This window comes from Callithrix jacchus, chromosome 17 (assembly GCF_049354715.1).
Source record: "Callithrix jacchus isolate 240 chromosome 17, calJac240_pri, whole genome shotgun sequence".
Lineage (NCBI taxonomy): Eukaryota > Metazoa > Chordata > Mammalia > Primates > Cebidae > Callithrix > Callithrix jacchus.
In genome coordinates this window covers 60113561-60134590 of record NC_133518.1, presented here as the reverse complement: position 1 = coordinate 60134590, position 21030 = coordinate 60113561, and the positions used below count along the sequence as shown (strand labels likewise).

The following is a 21030-nucleotide window of genomic DNA, read 5'->3' as shown; positions in this document are numbered from 1 at the left end:
TACAGGCGGGCATTGTGAGATGAGATGATAAGTGACAATAAAATAGATGAGGCATATTAATTTTGCCAAATGAAATTTTACATTAAAAACAAGAGAAGAGAACTAGTAAGAGCCAAGAGATAAAGAGCATTTGTCTTGAAGCAGAGGGAAAGTCGTCACTAAGGATGACTATGGCAATGGAGAAAAGCTTCGGAGAGGAGCTACCATGAGTGCATCACTGAGGATCAGCAGCATTTCAGAAGGTTGAGACCATGGAGAAGAATCTTACAGGGTAAGGAGAAAGCATGATACAAGGCAGAGAGAGATGGTGTTGGTAGATGAATTGTAGAAATTTGATTATGAAGCAAAGAAAGGACAGAGATAGTAGCAGAAAGGAGGAATGGATGGAGCAGCTGAATCCAATAGCAGAGATGTTTGAATATAATTTTGAAGATATTAGAAAATTAAAAAGGAAAGAAATGGTCTTGCAATCACAATTTTAAGCCATCATGACTTTAAATTTAGGTTACATACAATTTTTATCACTTGGATAATATCTGAAAAAGGCTAGGAAAAAATAAGAATCTGAGAAAATTGGATCTGAATTCTCTCATGACATATTATTGGTTGAAGCTAAGTGACAGACACCCCCTTGAGAGTTGAAACCTCCTCTTCACTCCTCCAAAGTGCCTTATCCTCTCTTCAGATGTATAATGAGTCCACTCTACAAGGCTTTATTACTTCTCTCCTCTCTCTATAGTGGTTCTTGCACTGATTAGTGACCTTTACTCATTCTCAGGTTATCCCTTCATGGATAAGGAAACCAAGCCCCAAATGGGATATAGGCTTCCAAGATCCTACATTTGTCTTATCTCAGCTGGATTCTAGACCACCTTGCCATAAATTAAGTGGTAATATTCAGAAGTTTTATTGTTAAAACTTGACTGTAAAGTTCCATCATGTATTGGCCATCTATTGATATGTAAAAAAATATTACCCCAAATTTAAAGGTCTCAAATAATAAAAAGTGTTTAGCATCTCACACAGTTGCTGTAGGTTGAGAATTTGAGAGTTGCTCAGCTGGTGGTGCTGACTAGGAGTCTCTCATGAAGTTTCATGAAAATATTGATCATGACTGCAGGTATGTGTAGGCCTGGCACAGTGTGAAGAATCCCTTTCCAAGGTAGCTCATTCACATGCATGGCAAGTTGGTACTGGCTGTTGGCTGGAGTTTTCACTTCCTTGCCATGTTTACCTCTTCACAGGGCTTCTTGAGTATCCTCATAACATGGAAGGTGGCTTTCCATAAAGTGTATGATTCAAAAGAGAGAAGCAAAAGCCACTTTGTCTTCTATGACCTAACCATTAAAGTCAGCCTCGATCATTTCGTAATATCCTACTGCTCACATCATCAGCCCTAAACTATGGATAACATTTAAAAATAATGCTAAATATAAATAAATTATGTTTAAAATATACATACATTAAACCAATCTTTCAAAAATATGACTCAGAGAGGATCAACACCACCACTGAATTATCACTTGCTTTGTTCTCTCAGTTAAATGTAACTTTTGCTAAACTGCTTTCCAGTAGTCAAAGAAAAAGCCCAGATTTCTTATGAATTATGTTCTGTATTTAGTCAGTACTATTCTTGATAGTGCACTAAGCATCATTATTCATGAAAATAATATAACGAAAAGTATGACCTTTTATTTCAAATGCCTAATCTGTGCATAGAGTTTAAAACAGTTTCTCAGTTGGAGACAGATTAGATATTTATGTTCCCCATGATTTTATAATCTTAAATGTGAAATGTGAGGGTTACCTTCATATGAGTAGCAGTAATAATGTCCCACTGCATAAAAGTTCACTACCACAAAAGTGAATCTTTGTTTACCTCTTGGAAATACTTTATAAGAGGCTATTACCAGTACAGAGAAATCCAGTTGATCAGATAGCAGCAAAACTAATGAAAAGCATCATGGAAGTGACAACAAGATTAATTAATTTCCTCCAGTTGTATTCACGTGTGGCTGTGCAGAGTTCCTTTGGGTAACGCTGCAGTTAAATGGTATTCATGGTGACAAATACTGCAGATTTCCAGAAGTGACACTTTTGAGTCAAGGGTAAAAATCACATCCAGTCGTTTTATCCACCAGAAGGATCAGAGATGAGCCTTCAGGATTATTAGTATGTTCGAGCAAAGCAGAGATGAGATTAAGAGATAATTAAAAGAATGTTGAAACTGTAAACTTTTATTTTCCCATTACACATTTCCTTTATGTATTTTAGACATTTTGACAGAGGAAGCCAAACAAATTTCCACCTACTGCATTTGACTGGAGGCACAGAATTACACACACTTGGAGATACTTTCAATTACTTTGTGAATTCTTGCAACATTGGGGCACAGTTGCACTGTCTGCTCACTCTATATAGTTGTTATCACAGTATATATAAAAATGGAATGTTCATGACCTAAAACATCCAAATTTACTGAAGCTGCACTCAATTTATCATGAAGCATCTCTTTTTTAAAGGCAAAATAAGAAATTCCATATAATGCTGTTTACTTCTTTCATTTTGTTTGCAAACATATTTGTGGTGGATCTGGGTCTGGGAGGGCTGATTCTGAAATAGCTGCCCAGGCACCATAAATGAATTTTATTTTATGAAAAATTGGAAACCTCTGGAGTGTATAAGATCTTTTGGCCTGCTTCACAAGATGTATTAACTCATGTTATTGTGTCACCAAATGTCTTTGGAGGCATATCATTTTATTTCTGTCCTTGGAAATACTTTGAAGTTCATTTATGTATTTATTCAGCAAATACTTCCTATATTGTCAAATAAAATTTAAACCTTTATCCTGGAATGGGAGATCTCATCCCATATGGCATCTGTGTTTTCTTCTCTAACCTTACATTGCTTGAAGATCTTTTAAGAAACTTACTCTTTAATACTCTGATTGGTTCTTGGTCTCCCAGAGACATCATTCACAGTCCCATTCTTATTTTATGTCATTTGTCATCTCTTTCTGCATGACTTCACTCTGGGTCAATAGTAAAGACAGGGCTTACGTTCCACCACTTGTAGCTTCTTAGGATTGCCTGAACCCCTTCATAGTTTCATCTTTTACCAAACCCTTATCCATATGTCCTAGAGTATTCATTTGTTACCTTTGTTTTTAGTTATATTTTTGGATATATGCTTCATTTCCTCATCAAAGATACCAAGTCCTTTGAAAAACAAGGAGGTAGTAACTTAAACATTCAAGTTCAGGTCTTGTTATAATTGCCAGTGATGATGATGGTTATAAGAATTTGGCTTTCTCGGCCGGGCGTGGTGGCTCAAGCCTGTAATCCCAGCGCTTTGGGAGGCCGAGGCGGGTGGATCACAAGGTCAACAGATCGAGACCATTCTGGTCAACATGGTAAAACCCCGTCTCTACTAAAAATGCAAAAAATTAGCTGGGCATGGTGGCATGTGCCTGTAATCCCAGCTACTCAGGAGGCTGAGGCAGGAGAATTGCCTGAACCCAGGAGGCAGAGGTTGCAGTGAGCCGAGATCACGCCATTGCACTCCAGCTTGGGTAACAAGAGCGAAACTCTGTCTCAAAAAAAAAAAAAAAAAAAAAAAAAAGAATTTGGCTTTCTATGAGTGAGGCACCATACTAACCAAAGTTATGACATGGTGTCCATGTGATAATATCAATTCTATGTATATTTAAAGTGAGAGGCTAGCATCTGCCTCATACAAAACTGTATAAAAATATACACAACTTTCTAAGGAGGTTTGTGAAGGAAAAAATAGAAGAAAAAGAAAGAGAGGCATGAGAGAGATAGTCTGAGAACCATCAGAAAGGAAGTGTATAACACTTCTTATTGCAAGGGGATCAGGATTATCATTCAGGGCAAACGTACAAATAAAAGACTCTGAGAGAGTAGCTAGGGGTTTAACTTCCCCTGAATCACTTTCTGCCTGAACTCTGTTTTTTGGGTCCCATATTATCCTCTTTACCTGCTCCGTCCACAACATTTCTGATGTGTCTCTTGCCTGACAGTTAACTGGCCTCTGGTTCCTAGCTGGGTTTTCCTCAGAGACTTAAAATTTCTCTCTTTAGCCTAAATACATGTAATTCTGGCCATTGTATCCTCCCACAGTGAGGGTTTCTGCTTCCTGAATCATAGGCAACGTCTGGTGCTAACGGCATGTTCCAATCACTAACCGCATACGCCATGCCTTTGGGACACATTTCTGTATGTTCTAGGATACGGTAAAACATCCAAGAAATTAACATCTAATATTTTCCTTGACTCCTAAGAGTCTTCATTCTACTGGAGGGATATCAACAACTGAACAGATCACTGAAATGCAATCTAATAAATACTGTAAAAGGGTTATATAAAGAGTGTTTGGGAGCTTTGTTAAGGGAACACAAGAATTTGACATAACCTGGGTAAAAATGTTAGAAAACAAAATATCTGAGTTTTAGGTGGTAAATAAAACTTGTAAGACAAAGGAGAACAGAAAAGGGCATTCTTGCTAGAATATAACTTCATATTCTCAGGAGGATCAGTAGGAATCACCATGTGTAGGTAGAAGACTCAATAGATTTATTCACTCAGCATATATTAATGGCATTCTCCTATGTTTTAGACACTGTCTGAGGCATTGGTTATAGCATGAACATGGTACACATGTCTCTGCCCTTAGGTCTAGTCTGTTGTTGGGGAGAGAAGCAATAAACTGTAACCAGTGAATGAATGAACTGAAAGATGCTTTAGGTCATTCCCTCTATAAGAGAAAAAGGTGAAAGAGGTTCCAAATCCTACTGCATATGTTTAAATATAAAGAATTCTAGAATGTAAGCTTCATGTTTAAGGAGGTTTCTGTAATTTGATTAATATTCCTTTAGCACCTAGGATAGTACTTGGCACAGGAGTACTCAATAACTATTGTTTGAGCCAATAAACATTGCTATTCCACAACCAGCCCCTTCTGGCTCTCCATGCTGGTTACTAAACCTTATAAAAAGCTCCTATTGACTGTCTATGAGACTAGAAAGAGTCACAAATATAAGACATTTAGGCCAGGTGTGGTGGTACACGCCTGTAATCCCAGCACTTTGGAAGGCTGAGGCAGTCAGATCACCGGAGGTCAGGAGTTCAAGACCAGCCGGGCCAACATGGCAAAACCCTATCTTGACCAAAAATACATGGCATGGTGGCATGCTCCTGTAGTAGCAGGTGAGGTTTTGACTATAGTGAGGCTGAGGCGTGAGAATCGCTTGAACCCAGAAGGCAGAGGTTGCCATGAGCTGAGATTGCACCATTCCAGCCTGGGGTCTGGGGAACAGAGTTAGACTCCATCTTAAAAAACAAAAGAGAGAAATTTATCATATGCCTCCAAAGTCATTAAACTCTAGTTAAGTACAATTTTGGAATATTATGGTATTTATAAATATTATTACATTTATAAATATATATTTATTATATGTATAAAATATGTATATATTCCATAATATATTTATGGAATATTATGGTATTCATACATCACAATCCTAGTACTTTTCTTCTTGTAGACAATTACTTTTCCATAATGTCCCCAGGCATTTAATTTATATGGAAACATCAAGTAAGAATTTGTGAATGAAATTGATCTATGAGTATATAGCAGTATCTACACAACTTTAAACATTCTGATTAAAACACTGCACAGATAAATTGGATTAGGTATTTGTTTTTATATGTACAATTTATTTATCTAATTTTCCAACTGTTTTGACATTGAATGATAGTATACTAGAGGCCAACTCAGGCTTAAAATGGCCTTTCAGCACATGTCATTCATATGTCAATACATATGCATCCAAGAGTTATACTTTGAACAAATACTCAATCACTAACTACCCATATACTTGTGCTTTTGGTCTTGTAATGTCTCAGGGCTCAATGTTTAGTGTTAAACCTCTTCTCCTTTTTTAATCTATACTTTCTAAAAGATACTATCTGATCTCATGGATTTCATTATCATTTATAAAATCATGACTTCCAAATTTAAATATGAAGCCCAAACATCTCCTCTGAGCTCCAGACCCATATAGCCAAACTACTGTCAAACATTTCTACTTGGATATAATAAGAATGTCACACCAAATATGCCCCCACACTGACTGACCACCTTCTAACATCCACCAAAGCAATTTCTCTCGCAGTCTCCTCCTGAATTAGTGAAAATTCTGTCCTTCCACTTGCTCGGTCTTCAAACTGAATAATCCACTACTTTTAAAAAGTTTCCCATTGCCTGTCTAACCCATCAGAAAATTCTATTGACCTATTTTTGTACATGTAGAGAATATGACCACTTTTTCTACCACCACTGTTTCTCTCCTGGTCCAAGTCATGTTCTCTTTCCTGGATTACTACAAAGGCTTCCTAACTGGACACCTTGCTCCCTTTAGTCAATTCTTCATACATGGGTCATAGTGAACCTGTTAAAGCATGTCAAATCATGTTGCCCAAAGGCATGTCATGTAAGTCATAATAAAAGTCAAAGTATTTCTAATGGCCTAAAAAGTTATACACAATTTGGCTCCATCTTACCTATTTGAAGTCAACTCTTAGTTTACTTTTTAAGACCTACTCTATTCTGGCATTATTGACCTTGTTGTTCTTCCTGGCACTCATAAAGTGTATTCCCCATTTATCCTTTGTACTTTCTGCAGTGTTCTTTGTCCAGCACCTGGAATAATGCCTGGCACATAATAGTCATTCATAAGTTGTTAAATTTATTCAAAAATGTTGAATGAATTAATAGATAAATAATGAATTCATTAAGTGATGGATTTGTATGAGGTCATGGAGTTTAAAAGAAAATCTCTTTCATTTGGGTTACATAAAAGGCAAATTCTCTCACTAAGTTTAAATGCTAGAGTAGGAATTAGTACAGTGTGTTATGTGAAAAAAATACAAACCTCAATTAGTCTTTTTGTAAGGAAAGTGTTTCAGAAGACATAATATTTAAACAGATGCCCAGAGATTGATTACGAATCGCTTCAGTAGGGAGATCAGGTAAAAGGGAGTATAGTCTTCAGGGGAATTACAGCCATACATTCGTTTTCACACAGTGAAGAGTGTGAAGGACAAAGTATTTACAAGTGGAGAAGCAAATAGCAACCTGGTTGTTAAAGGCCTTAACTATCTTGCTGGATAAAATATAGAAACTGAAGAGTATTGAGCAAAACAGTGACAAGATCATACCATTTTTAAAGATAATAATGGATTTAATATGGAGAATGAACTGGACATGGGCAAACCTGAAGTCAGGAACACTGGATAAAATTTTATTGCTACAATATAGATAAAAGATAAAGGGGGACTAAACTAAAGCCAAGGGCAAGGCAATGGAAGACACAACTGAGCTGTGCTAACTCATGCTAAATCTAAATCTCTGCTCCATGCAGCTCTAAGAATTTGGAAGGACAAACAAACACTCACAAACTGTGGCCTACAATACCACCTGGCATCTGTACTGCATGGAATTTAAGAACAGCTGCTGCTAAGCATGGACAAATTAAATTTGTGTAAACTCTTTGCACAAAACACCATCAACCTCCAAGAATTGACTTCAGGCACATAGAAAAGTGTGATGTCTTACACACAATACAGCTGTATTTAGGATGCTCATTCATTCATTCCCTCATTCACAAATATTTATTGTATAATGACAAGTAGCAGGTACCTTTCTAAGAACTGCAGATATAGCATTAAATAGATACAATCCCTGCCCTCACCGAGATTATATTCCAGTGAAGAGAAATCAGAATAAACAGATGTCTAAAATAGTGTGTCAGATGATAATAGTTGCTATGGAGAAAACTAAGGGAGGAAAAGAGGTTAGGAAATGTCAGGGGAGGGACAAAGACAGTTTATAACTGGAAAAAAGTAGAGTGAATTACTACACTGATAAACCTTCAAGCAAGATTTGAATGAGATGAGGAATCAAGACAGGCAGCTACCTGGTTCTTAGAACAGAGAAAAAGTTTTCACCCAACCATGATATTTTTAATTCAAAATATGTAAGCAGTTCAAAGGCATTCTTTGTTTTAACAGTGCAAGGTATATTTTTACCTGGCAAGCAGGTTGGTGCTACAGCTGACCCCAGATAAACTGACTTAATTTACCCTCAGAAGTGCCTAGGTTCTCACAGATTCTTAGAGACAGATAGAGTTCAAGCTGTGAACCAGATTCTTCCCTAGAAGCTGCTAAGTCACCCCCTTGAGATGACATATGAGAGCATCTCTCAGGCACAGCTGACATGTTCACAATCCTTTATCTAGCCAAGATCAGCTGTGGCTTCATTTGGATATCATTATGCTTCAAAATTAAAAAAAGAAGTATGTCAAATAAATGTATGTACTACCATGTTCATTGCAGTATTATTTAAAGGAATCACCCAAGTTTTCCATGAGTGGTTGAATGAATAACAAAGATGTCGCATACATACGTAATTAAATACTCTTCAACCTTTTAGAAGAAGAAGATCCTCTCATTTGTGACAACATGGATAAACCTGGAGGACATTGTTGTCTTAAGTGAAATAAGCCAGGTGCAGAAAAAGAAATACCCACTGATTTCACTTATACATAAAGGTCAAACTCTATAGAAACAGGAATAAAATGGTTACCAGTGCTGTACGGTGAAAGTAATATGGAGATGGTGGTCAGAGTACAAAACACACACACACACAAAACAACAGCAGCAATCAAAAAAAAAAGTTGCATTTTTTTCTTTTTTTTAAATAAATATATACAAATAAAGAAATAAAGTTGTTTTGAGTAAAACAGGAAAACGTATAGAATTAAAAATCACTTGTTTTCCATCTAGAGATAAACAAAGTTGTGTCTTAGGCTTCTGCATTCCAGATAACCCTTAATTGCTTGGAATGGGGATGCATACCCTGAATTAAATAGGACATCTTCCTTTTCTGTTTTAACAGAATTACACTGTATGGATATAACACTCAGTTGCCTCTAGAATGCCATATTCTTTCAAAGGCTACACACTGCTTTCTGGGGTATGCTACTAGACAAAGGTTGGCATGTTCTATTACCAAATACTCTCTGCTGATGCATTTGTTACCATATCGATATATTTGTTTCTAGAACATGCAGTGACACTGTTTTATTAGAGGTGACTTTTACTTGAGCCATTACGAATAGCACATTTATTTGAAGTAGGAAACCTGTTGGAGAAATCTAACAGAAATTCAACAAATAGTAAGACAGCTGTATTTTACTCATCACCTCATTGAGAAAGACGTTTAACATCTCTGAGCAGCAGGTTCTTTATTTGTGACATCTGTAGTATCCACCTTTCTATATCAATTTGTTAGTAGGAAAGATGACATGTGAAAGTATCTTGTAACTGTCAAATGTCATGCAAATGTAGGTATTATTAGTAATTAAGGTAGTTCTCTAGTGTTTCAAATCTCCTATTTGAAACTCTACTCTCAATGCTTGCATCTTCCAACTACAGGAACTCAAATGGACCCAAAGCACTAACATTAAACTGCAGTGCCCCCTAGCCCGTGTAGGAGGTCAAGGCAGCTGACAGGCTTCACGAATAAGCTCTACCACAAATGGTTCTTTTGCTTGAGGGAAAGGCTATTAATTGTACTTTTGGACAACTCCACTTGTCCAAAAGGAAAAAAAAAAAAAAAACATTTACACATTTTCTTCAATACTTGCCTGTAGGATTGTTTTTATTTTAATTTTAAAAAGGGAGTTAAAAAAGTATGCATCCTCTATGATTTAGATTTTTCTGAGTTGCTTTAAATTAAGAGTATTTCTAAAAGAACAGCACTAGATTTATCTTTAGAGTCACTCTGATGTTTCTGATTTATATTTGCTTATCCATTTTCATTCACCAAATTCTTTATAATCTAGTATGGAGAGAATACTGGTCTTTGCACTCTTTTCACAGAGGTAGAATGTGGAGTTAAGCTTTTATGCAAGACTGTACAGAAAGCTGTTAACATGAGCTTCAGCCCTCTAGTTTCTATACACAGTAAATCCACCAAGAGATGTAGAACTGTAAACACCATATAATATTTTAATATCAAAATGTAGAAATTTTTGCTATCCTAGTTTTATAAAAGCCCACATTAAAAATATATCAATTGCTTTCTTCCATAGACTACAGTTCTTTGTTTATCTTTAGTTCTTAATTTCATAAATTTTTATAGATAGGCATAAGTTCAAATGTTCCAGTACGTAAATTGGGTCCCAAAATGATGAATCTTAGGAAACTGAACTTGCTGTATGAGTTTATTTTTCCATGCTGTGCATTTAAGTATTAATCAGCACAGCTTTCAGGGATTTCTTTCTAATATCCATTTCTATGTAAGATAAGGACTGCAATTCATTATACCATTGGAGGAGCCAGAGGCTTTGCTAAAGCTTTGCCTTTCTTGACTGTTCAACTCAAATTTAATGGGAGCGCGTGTGTGTGTGTGTGTGTGTGTGTGTGCGCGCGCGCGCGTGCGCGTCTATATTGGTGGCTGGACTTGAATTATGACACAGTGTTGGTTGCCTTTCAGGCTAATCGTCTCTCCTTTTCAGGAGGTCAAAGATCATTTCAGCCTCAGTGTACTTTCTAACTACCTAGTAAGGGAGGTAGCAAATTTGGTCCTGGGCAACTGACAGGTGACTTTTACCACCAGTTATTTTTCTTGACATCTTTCCATCAACACAGCTCAGAGAACACTCAAGAAATAAAAAATTTCTCTTCACCAACTACTAGCTTTCTGGGATCTGATCACTTCTAAGTGTAAACCTCTATTACCCTAGCAATGGTCCCTGACGTTCCTTTTATTCCTCTTATATATGAACGCAAAAAATATAACAGCAAACCTTCAAGCCTACAGCAAAAAGAACGCAAGCACGACACCAACCCTCTCCGTACCGCCTTTTTAACTTGGCAGGGGAGGTTAAATTTTGGAGAGAATGGTGGCATTCATCGGAGGGGCGGGGTAAAAGTGTTGTCTAATTACACGTTAATGGCAGAACTCGCCTTAACCACGTCCCTCCTGCACACTGGTGAATTTCTCCTGCGTGCTCCTGTGCGGATCCCAATACCCTTCTCGCTTTAAGAGAGCCTCCGGCGCCCCTCACTCCGCCCCTTCCCAAGTCTCTGGGCTCGTCAAAGCTTCCCGAGAGCCATGGTTGGTCCAGGCAGGCAATCAGAGCACCTCGTGGAGCGGCTGCTCACCCAGGGTGGGGTGGGGTGGGGTGGGGTGGAGGGGTCTGTTTGTAGTACTCTCAGTCCTGATGTCACAGGCGCGGCAAGGACATCGCAAGGAGGAGTCGGATTACAGTAAGGATGGGCAGTGCAGCAGGCAGCCCAAGCGCACTCTCCAGCCGCCAAGGATCGTAGCCTTGGAAAAGCAGCCTGCGAGGCGCTCATCCCGCGGAGGAGGCACGCTCTCGGCGCCCACTGCTCTCCACGCCGGGGATGTTTCCACCGAGTGTAGCATGAAACGGCTCTGCTCTGCGTGCCAGCCTTGGGTGAGAGCTGATGCTGAAGACACCGCGGTGGGGTTCCAGCTGTCTGATTAATGAGAAACATAATGTATTTTGGTGAGTGTTCACTCTAATGATGTAATTCTGGGGGTGTCCGGCTCTTCATCAGTGCAGACAAGCACTGAAAAAAATTCCTTAAGCTGCAAGAATATATTACATTAAACCTACCTCCAGTTGGCAACTAGAGGACCAAATCGGTGCAGCCTTCAAATCTTCCTTTGTGCCACAGTTGGGGCTAATTTAGCCCTGGGTGAGTTTAAGTTGAAAAAGAAAAGAGACAGGGACGTGTGTAGGGGGGAAACTTTGCCTTGATTTGCCTGAATGAAGTTGGCTGCTTTAGCTAGGTGAAGGAGAAATGGTGCAGCCAGCGTGGGAAGTCATGAGCTAACTTAATGGAATGTGAAACAAAGTTCCTATACTATTGATGCTGAGAAAGCTTAGTCAATATGAGCATTTCATTCAGCATTTGCTGTTTTTTCTTGTTCTGAGGCGGAGAAGGAAAACATTCTCTAGTGAGCAGTGATTGAGCAGCTGAGAACACTCCTCTGTACCATCTCAGTGTACCGTCTAGCTAGGAGCAGCCTAGCACAAAATGCATATCATTTTAAACCTTTAGAGGTCTCGGAGCTGCCAGATATTTTTGAGCTTTAGTTTTGTGCCACGGTAGAAACCTCCGTTAGGTTTTCAGTTGAGCTGCCTGCATTTCCAGAAAGCATGTTGAGGCTTAGAGCTGAGCTATCAGTTGAGCTCTAGAAGTGGGCTTGGAGCTGTGCATTTGCACTCTTAACCCTGCAACTTACTGCTAGTAGAGGAGGCAAACCCCTTCACTAAGTAAGGAGAAGCCAAAGATAAGGACTGAATATTCGTTCTTCCTCTCTGAAGTTATGCTTTCCTTCTGTAAGTCCCATCTGGCATCATCATTTAAGGACATCTATGTGATATTAAAAGGTTTGATAGGACAACTGGAGAGGGGCTAGGAAATGTATCCAAGATGCAAATGCTCTGATTTTCTTGGTTTGCTTTAAATAGTAAATCTAGAGTCTTCTTTCAGATTAAAGAGGCATTTAGATAAACTTAGGTTGGGGCACTGTTTGTTGGGCATTTATTTTTGTGTGTACTATTTGCTCTGTTTTGTTATCTTCAGCCTTTGAGACATTTGAGTGAGTGTGGAAGGAACCTAAGTTCCAAAAGCTAAATGCCTTTAGTTGTCTTGACAGTTTTGATTTCTCTATAATTTGTGTCATATTAGAAAAGAAGTCTTAAAGTAACTGAAATTGATTTGTAAGAAACAGTCCTCATTGTATTGCCAAATATAAGCAGATCTACAGAAAACTACCTCTTTCCAGTGGGTAGCGATGGAGGTGGTAAGCTTGTTTATTGGGCACTAATAAAATAGAGTTTATCATGCATATATATTTCAGAAATGGAAAAGCTTGTAAAGATAATAGGTCTTTTGGACAAGATAAAATTTCAGCATCAGTAATGATATTGAAGGATGATGAAATAGATTATAATTTTAGTTTACATTTGTATCCTCTTGCAACAATTCCTTATGTGATTGTCATGAGGGAGTAGGGCCAAGTAAGATAGCAGTAGGGTCGAAAAGTACTGGTCAAAGGCCATCCATGCTGTACTGGATTATCGTGTGACTATTGGAGGTAACGTTCGCTGGGCTAGCTCGTGTTATTAACTGTATGGTAGTTCAGCCTCTTGTAAAGCAGAGTGATTCACAGGGTAATTAGTTTCATTGTGTAATGCAAGTTTTTAATAGTACAAATTGAAACGTGATGGCCTACTAACTTCAGATGAAACTCTCCTCTTAGAAAGGCAAGGCTAAAGTTGCCCTCTGTGTCTTGAACATTGTCTTGCCATAATTTCGGTATGAGAAATGTTTGTCTATTCCCAGAGGAAAGCCTGTGTATTCAGGAATGCTGTTTCTTTCAGGTTATGCTATGCAGCTTCTCATTCAAGCTGTCAGATATCCAGAACTTTGGGAGCCCACCTGTCTCTAAAATAAAAATGTGTGGTACAAGAGCAAGGGCAAAAAGAATTGAGCAGTATACTTCAGGCATGTTAAAATTCAATAGCATCCTAATGTTTGAAAATCCTGAAGACAGTGTATATATGTATATACATACACATATATATGTGTACATGGGTATGTATCTTAATGTGGGTGTGTTCAAAATTGTAGCAATTTCAGGTAATTCTTCAAAGGAATGCTTTCACTTTGCAAATTGGTTGGCCATTACTTTCTTCTTCATTTTTCAACTGCAAATGGTTTATCAAGTCAGAGACAACAGGGACAAAGGGAAAGCGATGCTGCATTCTTAGGCTTTTCTGGTGATTTGTGGGAATGGGTTAGAGGTGTCAGAATTCTTTTATTTGTGTCCCCAGCAGAGCGTGATGAAGAGCATGGTGATGCTACGGTATGGGGTGAATTGATATGAAAGCAGGATATTTACTTCCTTTATAAATTATCTGATTTGTCAGTGTTGCCCCCCCCCAACACACATACACACCTTCAAATATAGCTGAAGAATCACTGCCTGAGTAGCCTGGCTTAGCCTATCTGCTTCGCTTCACGCCTCCTTCCCCCTGGGGACTGGACAACTGGACCCTGTCCTAGCTTGACTGGAGGCAGTTGTGTGCGTGCAAGTTGGTGGAATATGTAATATTTTCATATCTCAAAAACGGCTATGTTTGAAGTGTGCTGTCTCAGACTTACCAGACTAATGGACCTTTTAAATGACTTAAGCCTCACTCTTATCTCCTATTGAGATTTTAGTGCAGTGTTTTCAATAATTGTTCATTCGTACTTCCTGCACCATGATTTACGTGTTTGCTATTCAGTCACCGTGGATACTTTGTTACTTACTCTATGGATCTTGGATCTTGCATTCACTATTTGGAGTTAAATATAAGTTTCACATGGGAGAAGGAAGCAGGAAAAATCTCAGTCAGCAACTTGAGTGGATTTACTGTAAAAGCAAGGGAAAATAATAAATACTTGTGAATTTACCTCCCACCCCCATCAATATTTTAGATAGTTAAAAATTACGTGTGCCAAAGATGAATAGCCATTAATAATTTATCCAGAATTAAAACCAAGGCAGCCAGGAGACCTCTCCCTAGATTAAGGAAGAGAGGCTGTGGGTGGTTGTCAGTACAATGGACTGAGCTGCCCAGCTACAATTTGGTTAAGAGGACTGTGCTGGTATGAAGGGCAGGTTCTTTGCTTGAGTGCACTCCGGCAATTGCTCAGCGCCTGGCAGAAGGTTGTAACTGTGCACTGTCTCCAGCTCTAAGCACCGTATGTTTGAATCATTCCCCCCTTCCCATCTGGCCTGACACATTTCTCCACTGCTGGATAGGTGAGTCGTTGCCAGTGGTCATGTCAACCACACAGATTCCCCATGGTTGACCAGAGAGATGCCATGTCTCACCCTTTGCCTTTGGGAGAGAAAATGGGAGGCTGGTTGTACTGAAGAAATTCTGTGTGGCTGCAAATCAGTAAGCTTTCGCTTCTGAGTCAAGCAGATAGAGACTGTGGTAGGCTTGCAGCCTTGAAAGGCCTGGGGCTTGCCCCCATGAGAATACTCCTAAAATAATGAAATGATACACCTTAAACAGAACTGAGAGGCAAATATTAGAGCTCTCCCTAAATGTTACTATTAATGGCATATTAATTAAACCTAGGGAAAAAGGGCAGGCAAAATTTACAAAGTGTGAATGAACCATTCAAGTTCACCTTAATGTTAGTTGTGGATCAGTTGCCTTCATTAAAATGTCTAAGAAAAATAGTAAAAACATTTGGTGCCATGCCTATAATAAGAATAATGATAATAAATACTTCACTAAGGAAGCTTTTAATACAACAGCTAAAAAAAAAAAAAAATCTCATAGGAAAATTTTAGGACAGAACCCTCTTCCCTTGCCTGTAATAGACTCACTTGCACATTGTCTTGGGAAGGACTTTTGCTTTCCCCTGGGATGTTTAGAACATTCTCAAGTCAGCACTTACACTTTTGGTTGTAGCTGGACCGTCAAGTTCACCTTCAAAGGAGTGTGTTAGAAAAACATTTAAATGGCAAGGTTATGAGGAAGGAAATGATCAGAAAGCAGCAGGCAGCAGAGAAAAACATTCCTCTTTTTTAGTGTTTTCAGTGGAAACATTTAACTCCATCTAATTAGTTTGTACTGAGTGATCTGTTATGGGGAATTAGGTCCACTAGAGTATTTCTAAACACTCAGCCAGTGTTTCTATCTTGCTGAAGCTGACAGGGGAGAGAATAATTCAGGAAGGAACTTCTATGTCTAAAGTATCCCTTTAAAGCTTGAAGTCCTTACCACTATGTCTTACTACAAATAAATCTAAATTACATGCAATAAATTACTACAAAACAGGCTGGAGAATGTAACAGGTGAACACTATCAGGAAGGGTCATGCTTAAGAGCCTGAAATCAAAGATAATTTCAAAAGCCATACAGATTTCTTCCTCAAGACTATACTTTTTTTAAATTCACATGAAGTTCTTATTTTAAAAGCCAGATTCCAAATTTGATCAACATGCCAGTAACATGGATTACCACACCCTTAAATTTTAAGCTAATTTTTTAAAGGACCTCCATAGTTGTTATAATCACATGGAAATGAGATATGTTTATTTAAGGGATAAGTTCCAAAATTCATGAGATAATGATGACTTGCAAAGTTACACTTTCATGGGTGACATAATTGTTCCAAAAAACAAATGAAAAATTTAAATTAGAGGTTTCTGACTTCTATTTCAGAAGATTTGGTCACAGCTGCTTTTGACTGAACACTCCCTTGATAAGACAAGATGTGTTGGTTGGTATGTGTGTGTGTGTTTCATCCTGAAATGTAAAATAGTGCCTTATTATATAGATACTTAATATTATGCTTCATTCATAGCATTTACATATCGCTGAATCTTTTCACATCATTTAAAATGTAACACATTAATTATTGACTTAATAAGATAGATATTAAAGTATTTTTTAAGCACAGCTGGCTTTCAAGTTTAGCAACCATTATATACGTTTTTTAAAAATCAAGTCATAAGGATCATTTTCAAGGCTTTTCCTGCTTAAGAAAGCATGATGCTTATATAAACAGAAGCCTATTTCTACTTTGACCTTGAGAAAGGGATGTTTCCATTTGTATTGCACTATGAAAAACATGTCAAGAAACAACAAAGGTCATAGTCTCTGCCCTCTCTCTTTCTGTCTGTCTCTCTTTAAAGAAGCCATTACATATCATTTCCCACAAAGATTAGTTTTGCAACAGAATTTCACACATGATTGCTGGCATTAAGAGAAAATACAAGCTAAGAGGTGGCTAGAAATATCAAAGCTTAAAGTGGTTGAGATCATGCTTGAACCAAATTGCTAGGATTGAAAATAGGAAGATGCTTTGCTCTGTCGCAGCGTTAAAATCGTTATGAAGCAGCTGGAAGTCAGCCCTGATTGAATATGAACTCTAGGTTTACACAGCCTTGAAAATGGAAGGTATTTTCATGAAACTGTCTTGATTCCAAAACCTCAAATGCATATACCTGTATTAGGGCATTGGCTGGGATGCAGTGAATCCCTTTTCTTTTTTTTTTTTTTATCAATCTTTCAGTTTTTTCTTCATGCAATATTACATTTCTGTAAGTTGACAGGAAAAGGAAAAGTAACCTGGCCAAGGTCAGAAAGGAAATCTGCAGCCGTATCAGGATTGACATTGACAGAAAATGTCTGCCCCAAAGGAGGCTGGGTGCTATGGGGGCAGGAATGGGGTTGGTAGGCTGAGAGTTTTAATGGATAAATGTTGTTTAATCTACATCCTCAGCACTTTTCTTAGCGCCAGGCACTTAGAAATATGTGTTGGATGTGCAAGACTGAATGGGTGTTGGAGATCAGAGAGGAAGGAAATCCACTTCCTCCATGCATTCCCTAAGGCTGATATTCCTTACGAAAGCTAGTACTTGTGCATTGACTAGAGAAACAATCCCTTTTGCTGCTGAAACACTAGCTGTTTGTTTTTTAATCCAACTCCTAGTAAGGATAGGACATAGAAATTAATTTTTAATTAAATGTAAAGAGTTCTATAATATTTTTTCTGTTTCCAATTGCTTCTTTCATAGAACTCTGCAGTGTGAAGCCAGGGATAACTACAGAATATTAAGACCAATGTACAAAAATGTCTGAAACATACCTAAAATTATATAGGATAGCAAAATTATAGTTTATAACAAATTACCTGGTCATAATTTCAGTTTTCAGCTTCACTTTGCTTAAGTGAATTTTCTCCAGATGTTGGCATTTCGTTGCCAGGAGGCTGGGATGGGCAGAAAAGACCTTAGATGCACAAGTAGCTAAAAATGTTCAGGAAAGTCTCCACCTCTGAAGGCTGTCATTTATTATGGTAGAAGAAAATGGATATAATTTTGCCTACTATTGGCAGGGCTTTAGTAAAGTTGCTCTTCACGCTTACCTTTTTTCATATTCATGCATTTTGCTGATGAGGGAAAGTAGTTGTGGCAGATTGCTCTGAGGATAAAAATGCAATAATGAATATAAATGTACTTTAATAAACATAGTCCCTTACGTTTGTATAGCAATTTGTATTTTTCAAAATGTGTCAACATTTTGCTTTTTATATCTTCAAAATGACCCATGTGGGAAGTCAACAAAATATAATTATTCCTATTTTTAGATGAGGAATTTGAACCTCAAATGACTAAAACAACTTTCTCAAGGTCATAAAGCTAGTGACTGGTAATGTGTAGACTCTATGTCAATACTTCTGAGACTTACCTTAGTGCTCTTCACAATGGAGAATGGGGGTAGGGAGATATTTTTATGACTGGAAGATTATTTGTAATAGTAATACTTGAAAAAATGTTCCAGCTGATAGAGAAATGAATCAAGTGACTGGTATTCAATACATGTTTGTGTTTTGACTTGACTTTGTGAAATCACAATTCATAACAGAAGTCTGAACATAATTTATAAGTTTATTCTGCCTTGTCTTTTTATATCAAATAATTAATAGTCAGAAAATATGAATTCTGCTTAGAAGACATGCATCAGTGCTATGGACTGAATGTTTGTGTTCCCCTTTCCCAAATGTATAAATTGAAGCCCTAATTCCTAATATGATAGTATGGAGGTGGGGCCTTTGGGAGGTAATTAAGTTTAGATGAAGTCATTATGGTGGAACCCTCGGGATGGGATTAGTGTCGTTATAAGAAGAAGAAGATGTGAGAGTTTTCTCTTTCCACCATATGAGGCTACAGCAAGAAGGTAACTGCTGCAAGCCTGGAAGAAAGCCTAACTAAAATCACACCAGGCTTATACCTTGATCTTGGACTGCCCAGCCTCCAGAACTGTGAGGAATAAATGTCAGTTGTTTAAGCCCTCCAGTCTGTGGTATTTTGTCATGGCAGCCAGAACAGACTAAGACAGTTGGCTTCAGGCAGAAAGAATCCAGGCTTTCTCTAATGCCTCAGCTTCTCTATTAACTGTCTTTAATATAGACATTAAAGCTTATATTAGTTACATACTGTTTGTTTTTGCTGTCTCACTATTTAACTCAATGCTTGTAAAAAAAAATTCTAAGTTATCTGTGCTACGAACTCTTTCATATTTGCAGTGACCCCATCTCCACCATTTGTTCAAGATGGAATCCCAGTCTAGTCTTTGTTCCATGACTGATAAAGAAGAAAGTGGCCTACTTTACAATTGTAGCTCTTCCCTTCAATAGCTCTGTGTCCTTGGGAAAGTCATCTCACATTTTTGATGTTTCGTTTCTTTGTAAAAGGAGAATAATAATAATGTTTCTCATGGTTCCATTTTGAGGACTAAAATATGCTATACACATAAAAGTGCCTATCACTAGAAAGTACATGGTAAAGAGTTAGTTACGTTTAATTCTTTATTTCTTTTTTTCAACTCATATACAAATGTATGAAATTTGAGCAAAGTGATATTGCCTGTTGGGATCGAACTAGGAAATAGGAACCATGCTTTGTAAATTACATAGAAAGAATTTAATGTAGATAATTTGTTACATAAGTGATGGATGAGCTGAAAAGCCACATGGGGAATGGTGAAACAATCCATAGAGTAGCAACAGCAAGAAACTAGTAGCTATAGATGGAAACACAAGAGATAGAGTCCTGAAGGCCAGGGCCAAGGGCCTCCTGGCAGGAGTTAGAATCATATGGGGATCCCACATTGCACTCAGAGAGGGACAGAAAAATACCCTGGCTTCTTGCCTTCCTCTTTCCCTGCAGTCCATTGCCTTCTGCCTCTCATTGGTATAACTGAGCCGAGGCCAACTGAGGTGGCCTGAGAAATGTATTCTGCAATTGTCAGCCTCCGCACCTGCAGCTAAGAGGAAGAGCAAGAATAGATCTCAGGACAAATTGGCCAAAGACCGGCAGGGAGATCTTGCCCCTGATCTGTAAGTGGCAATTTAAATGGGAGAGTATTTCTGCAAGCCACTTGAAGTCTCAGTGAGAGTTTGGTTGGGGAAGATACACTTAAGAGGGAAAGGAAGTATGGTTCAAGAGCTTTTGGCAGCTCTTCACCAATACTCCTGGTTCAAGTATCTACTTTGTCACTTTCTGGTAGTGTGGCTTTGGACAAATTACTGAAATTTTCTTTCCATCAGTATTTAATAGTTAAAAAGTCTGCTAGTGAAGTTCATTGAAATTTGAATACAAAAGGTTATAATCTGCAAAGCGCCTTCTTGTTTATACATGGGTGTGAAACTGTGAAAAACCAAGTGAATCAGTAAAAGAAGGAGGGAGTTTGAAAAATAACAGCTTGGAAATAAATGTTCAGCTATGCAGTTTAGCATTCCAGCAGGGATAACTGAGGCAACTGAGGGAAGAAGCATTTTGTTACTTAAATAGCCTCTTGTTTTGTGGTTTAAACATACCTTTGAGGCCACATCTAATCTATTCTTTGTCATTATTCTATAACAATGGGAAAGTTCAGACTCAGAGGCAGGAAGTGAAAGTGAGCAGGGCAGGAACCCTGAGATTCCATGCCCCATACTCTTTCCCCTCCAAGACTCTAGTGTGGATAGACATATTGAAAACTGAGAGAGTTTATTAATACTTTCTTGGGACATGAAGAGGAATTTAGTATTGATTTTTATCTATCCCTCCATGTGTTGCTGGACTTTTAAAGACAGATTTCTTTGGCTGAATGGACCTATTATTAAAAAAAAAAAAATCAAGGCAAAATATTCTGCCCTTCCTGTATAAAATTATTAGCATCTCTCTCAAGGCCTGCTTATAAAGTCCTGTGACAATTTACAGCTTACAGCACTCTGGTTTTGAGGTAACACCACAGTAACTGCTGGGAAGTGTTTCACTTGCAGCACAGAATATGGAAGTCACCATTACCACCAGGTGTTTTAATTAACTGCCCTGAGGAATGCT

At 38.1% G+C, this 21030-nt stretch overlaps 1 protein-coding gene and 1 long non-coding RNA gene across 6 annotated transcripts in view; one reads left to right on the top strand and one right to left on the bottom strand.

Moving 5' to 3' along the window:
- The window catches only part of ZNF385D (zinc finger protein 385D), a 940329-nt gene that overhangs the window by 588074 nt on the left and 331225 nt on the right, over positions 1–21030 (top strand). Inside the window, exon 1 of one of the 5 annotated variants that reach the window (XM_002759647.6) lies at positions 11308–11623. The exons of 3 other annotated variants lie outside the window; for them this stretch is intronic. In XM_002759647.6, the coding sequence (XP_002759693.1) occupies positions 11602–11623 (22 nt within the window). In that variant the 5' untranslated portion in view covers positions 11308–11601. Of the gene's footprint in view, positions 1–11307; positions 11624–12252; positions 12464–21030 lie in introns of those variants that run through there. One more of the 5 variants, XM_078354400.1, reaches the window with a different exon arrangement.
- The window catches only part of LOC144579940 (uncharacterized), a 29805-nt gene continuing 20149 nt past the window's right edge, over positions 11375–21030 (bottom strand). Inside the window, exons 2-3 of the long non-coding RNA XR_013528697.1 lie at positions 18069–18124; positions 11375–15622 (exon numbers count right to left, since the gene is read on the bottom strand). This is a non-coding gene — a long non-coding RNA (uncharacterized LOC144579940). The remainder of the gene's footprint in view (positions 15623–18068; positions 18125–21030) is intronic.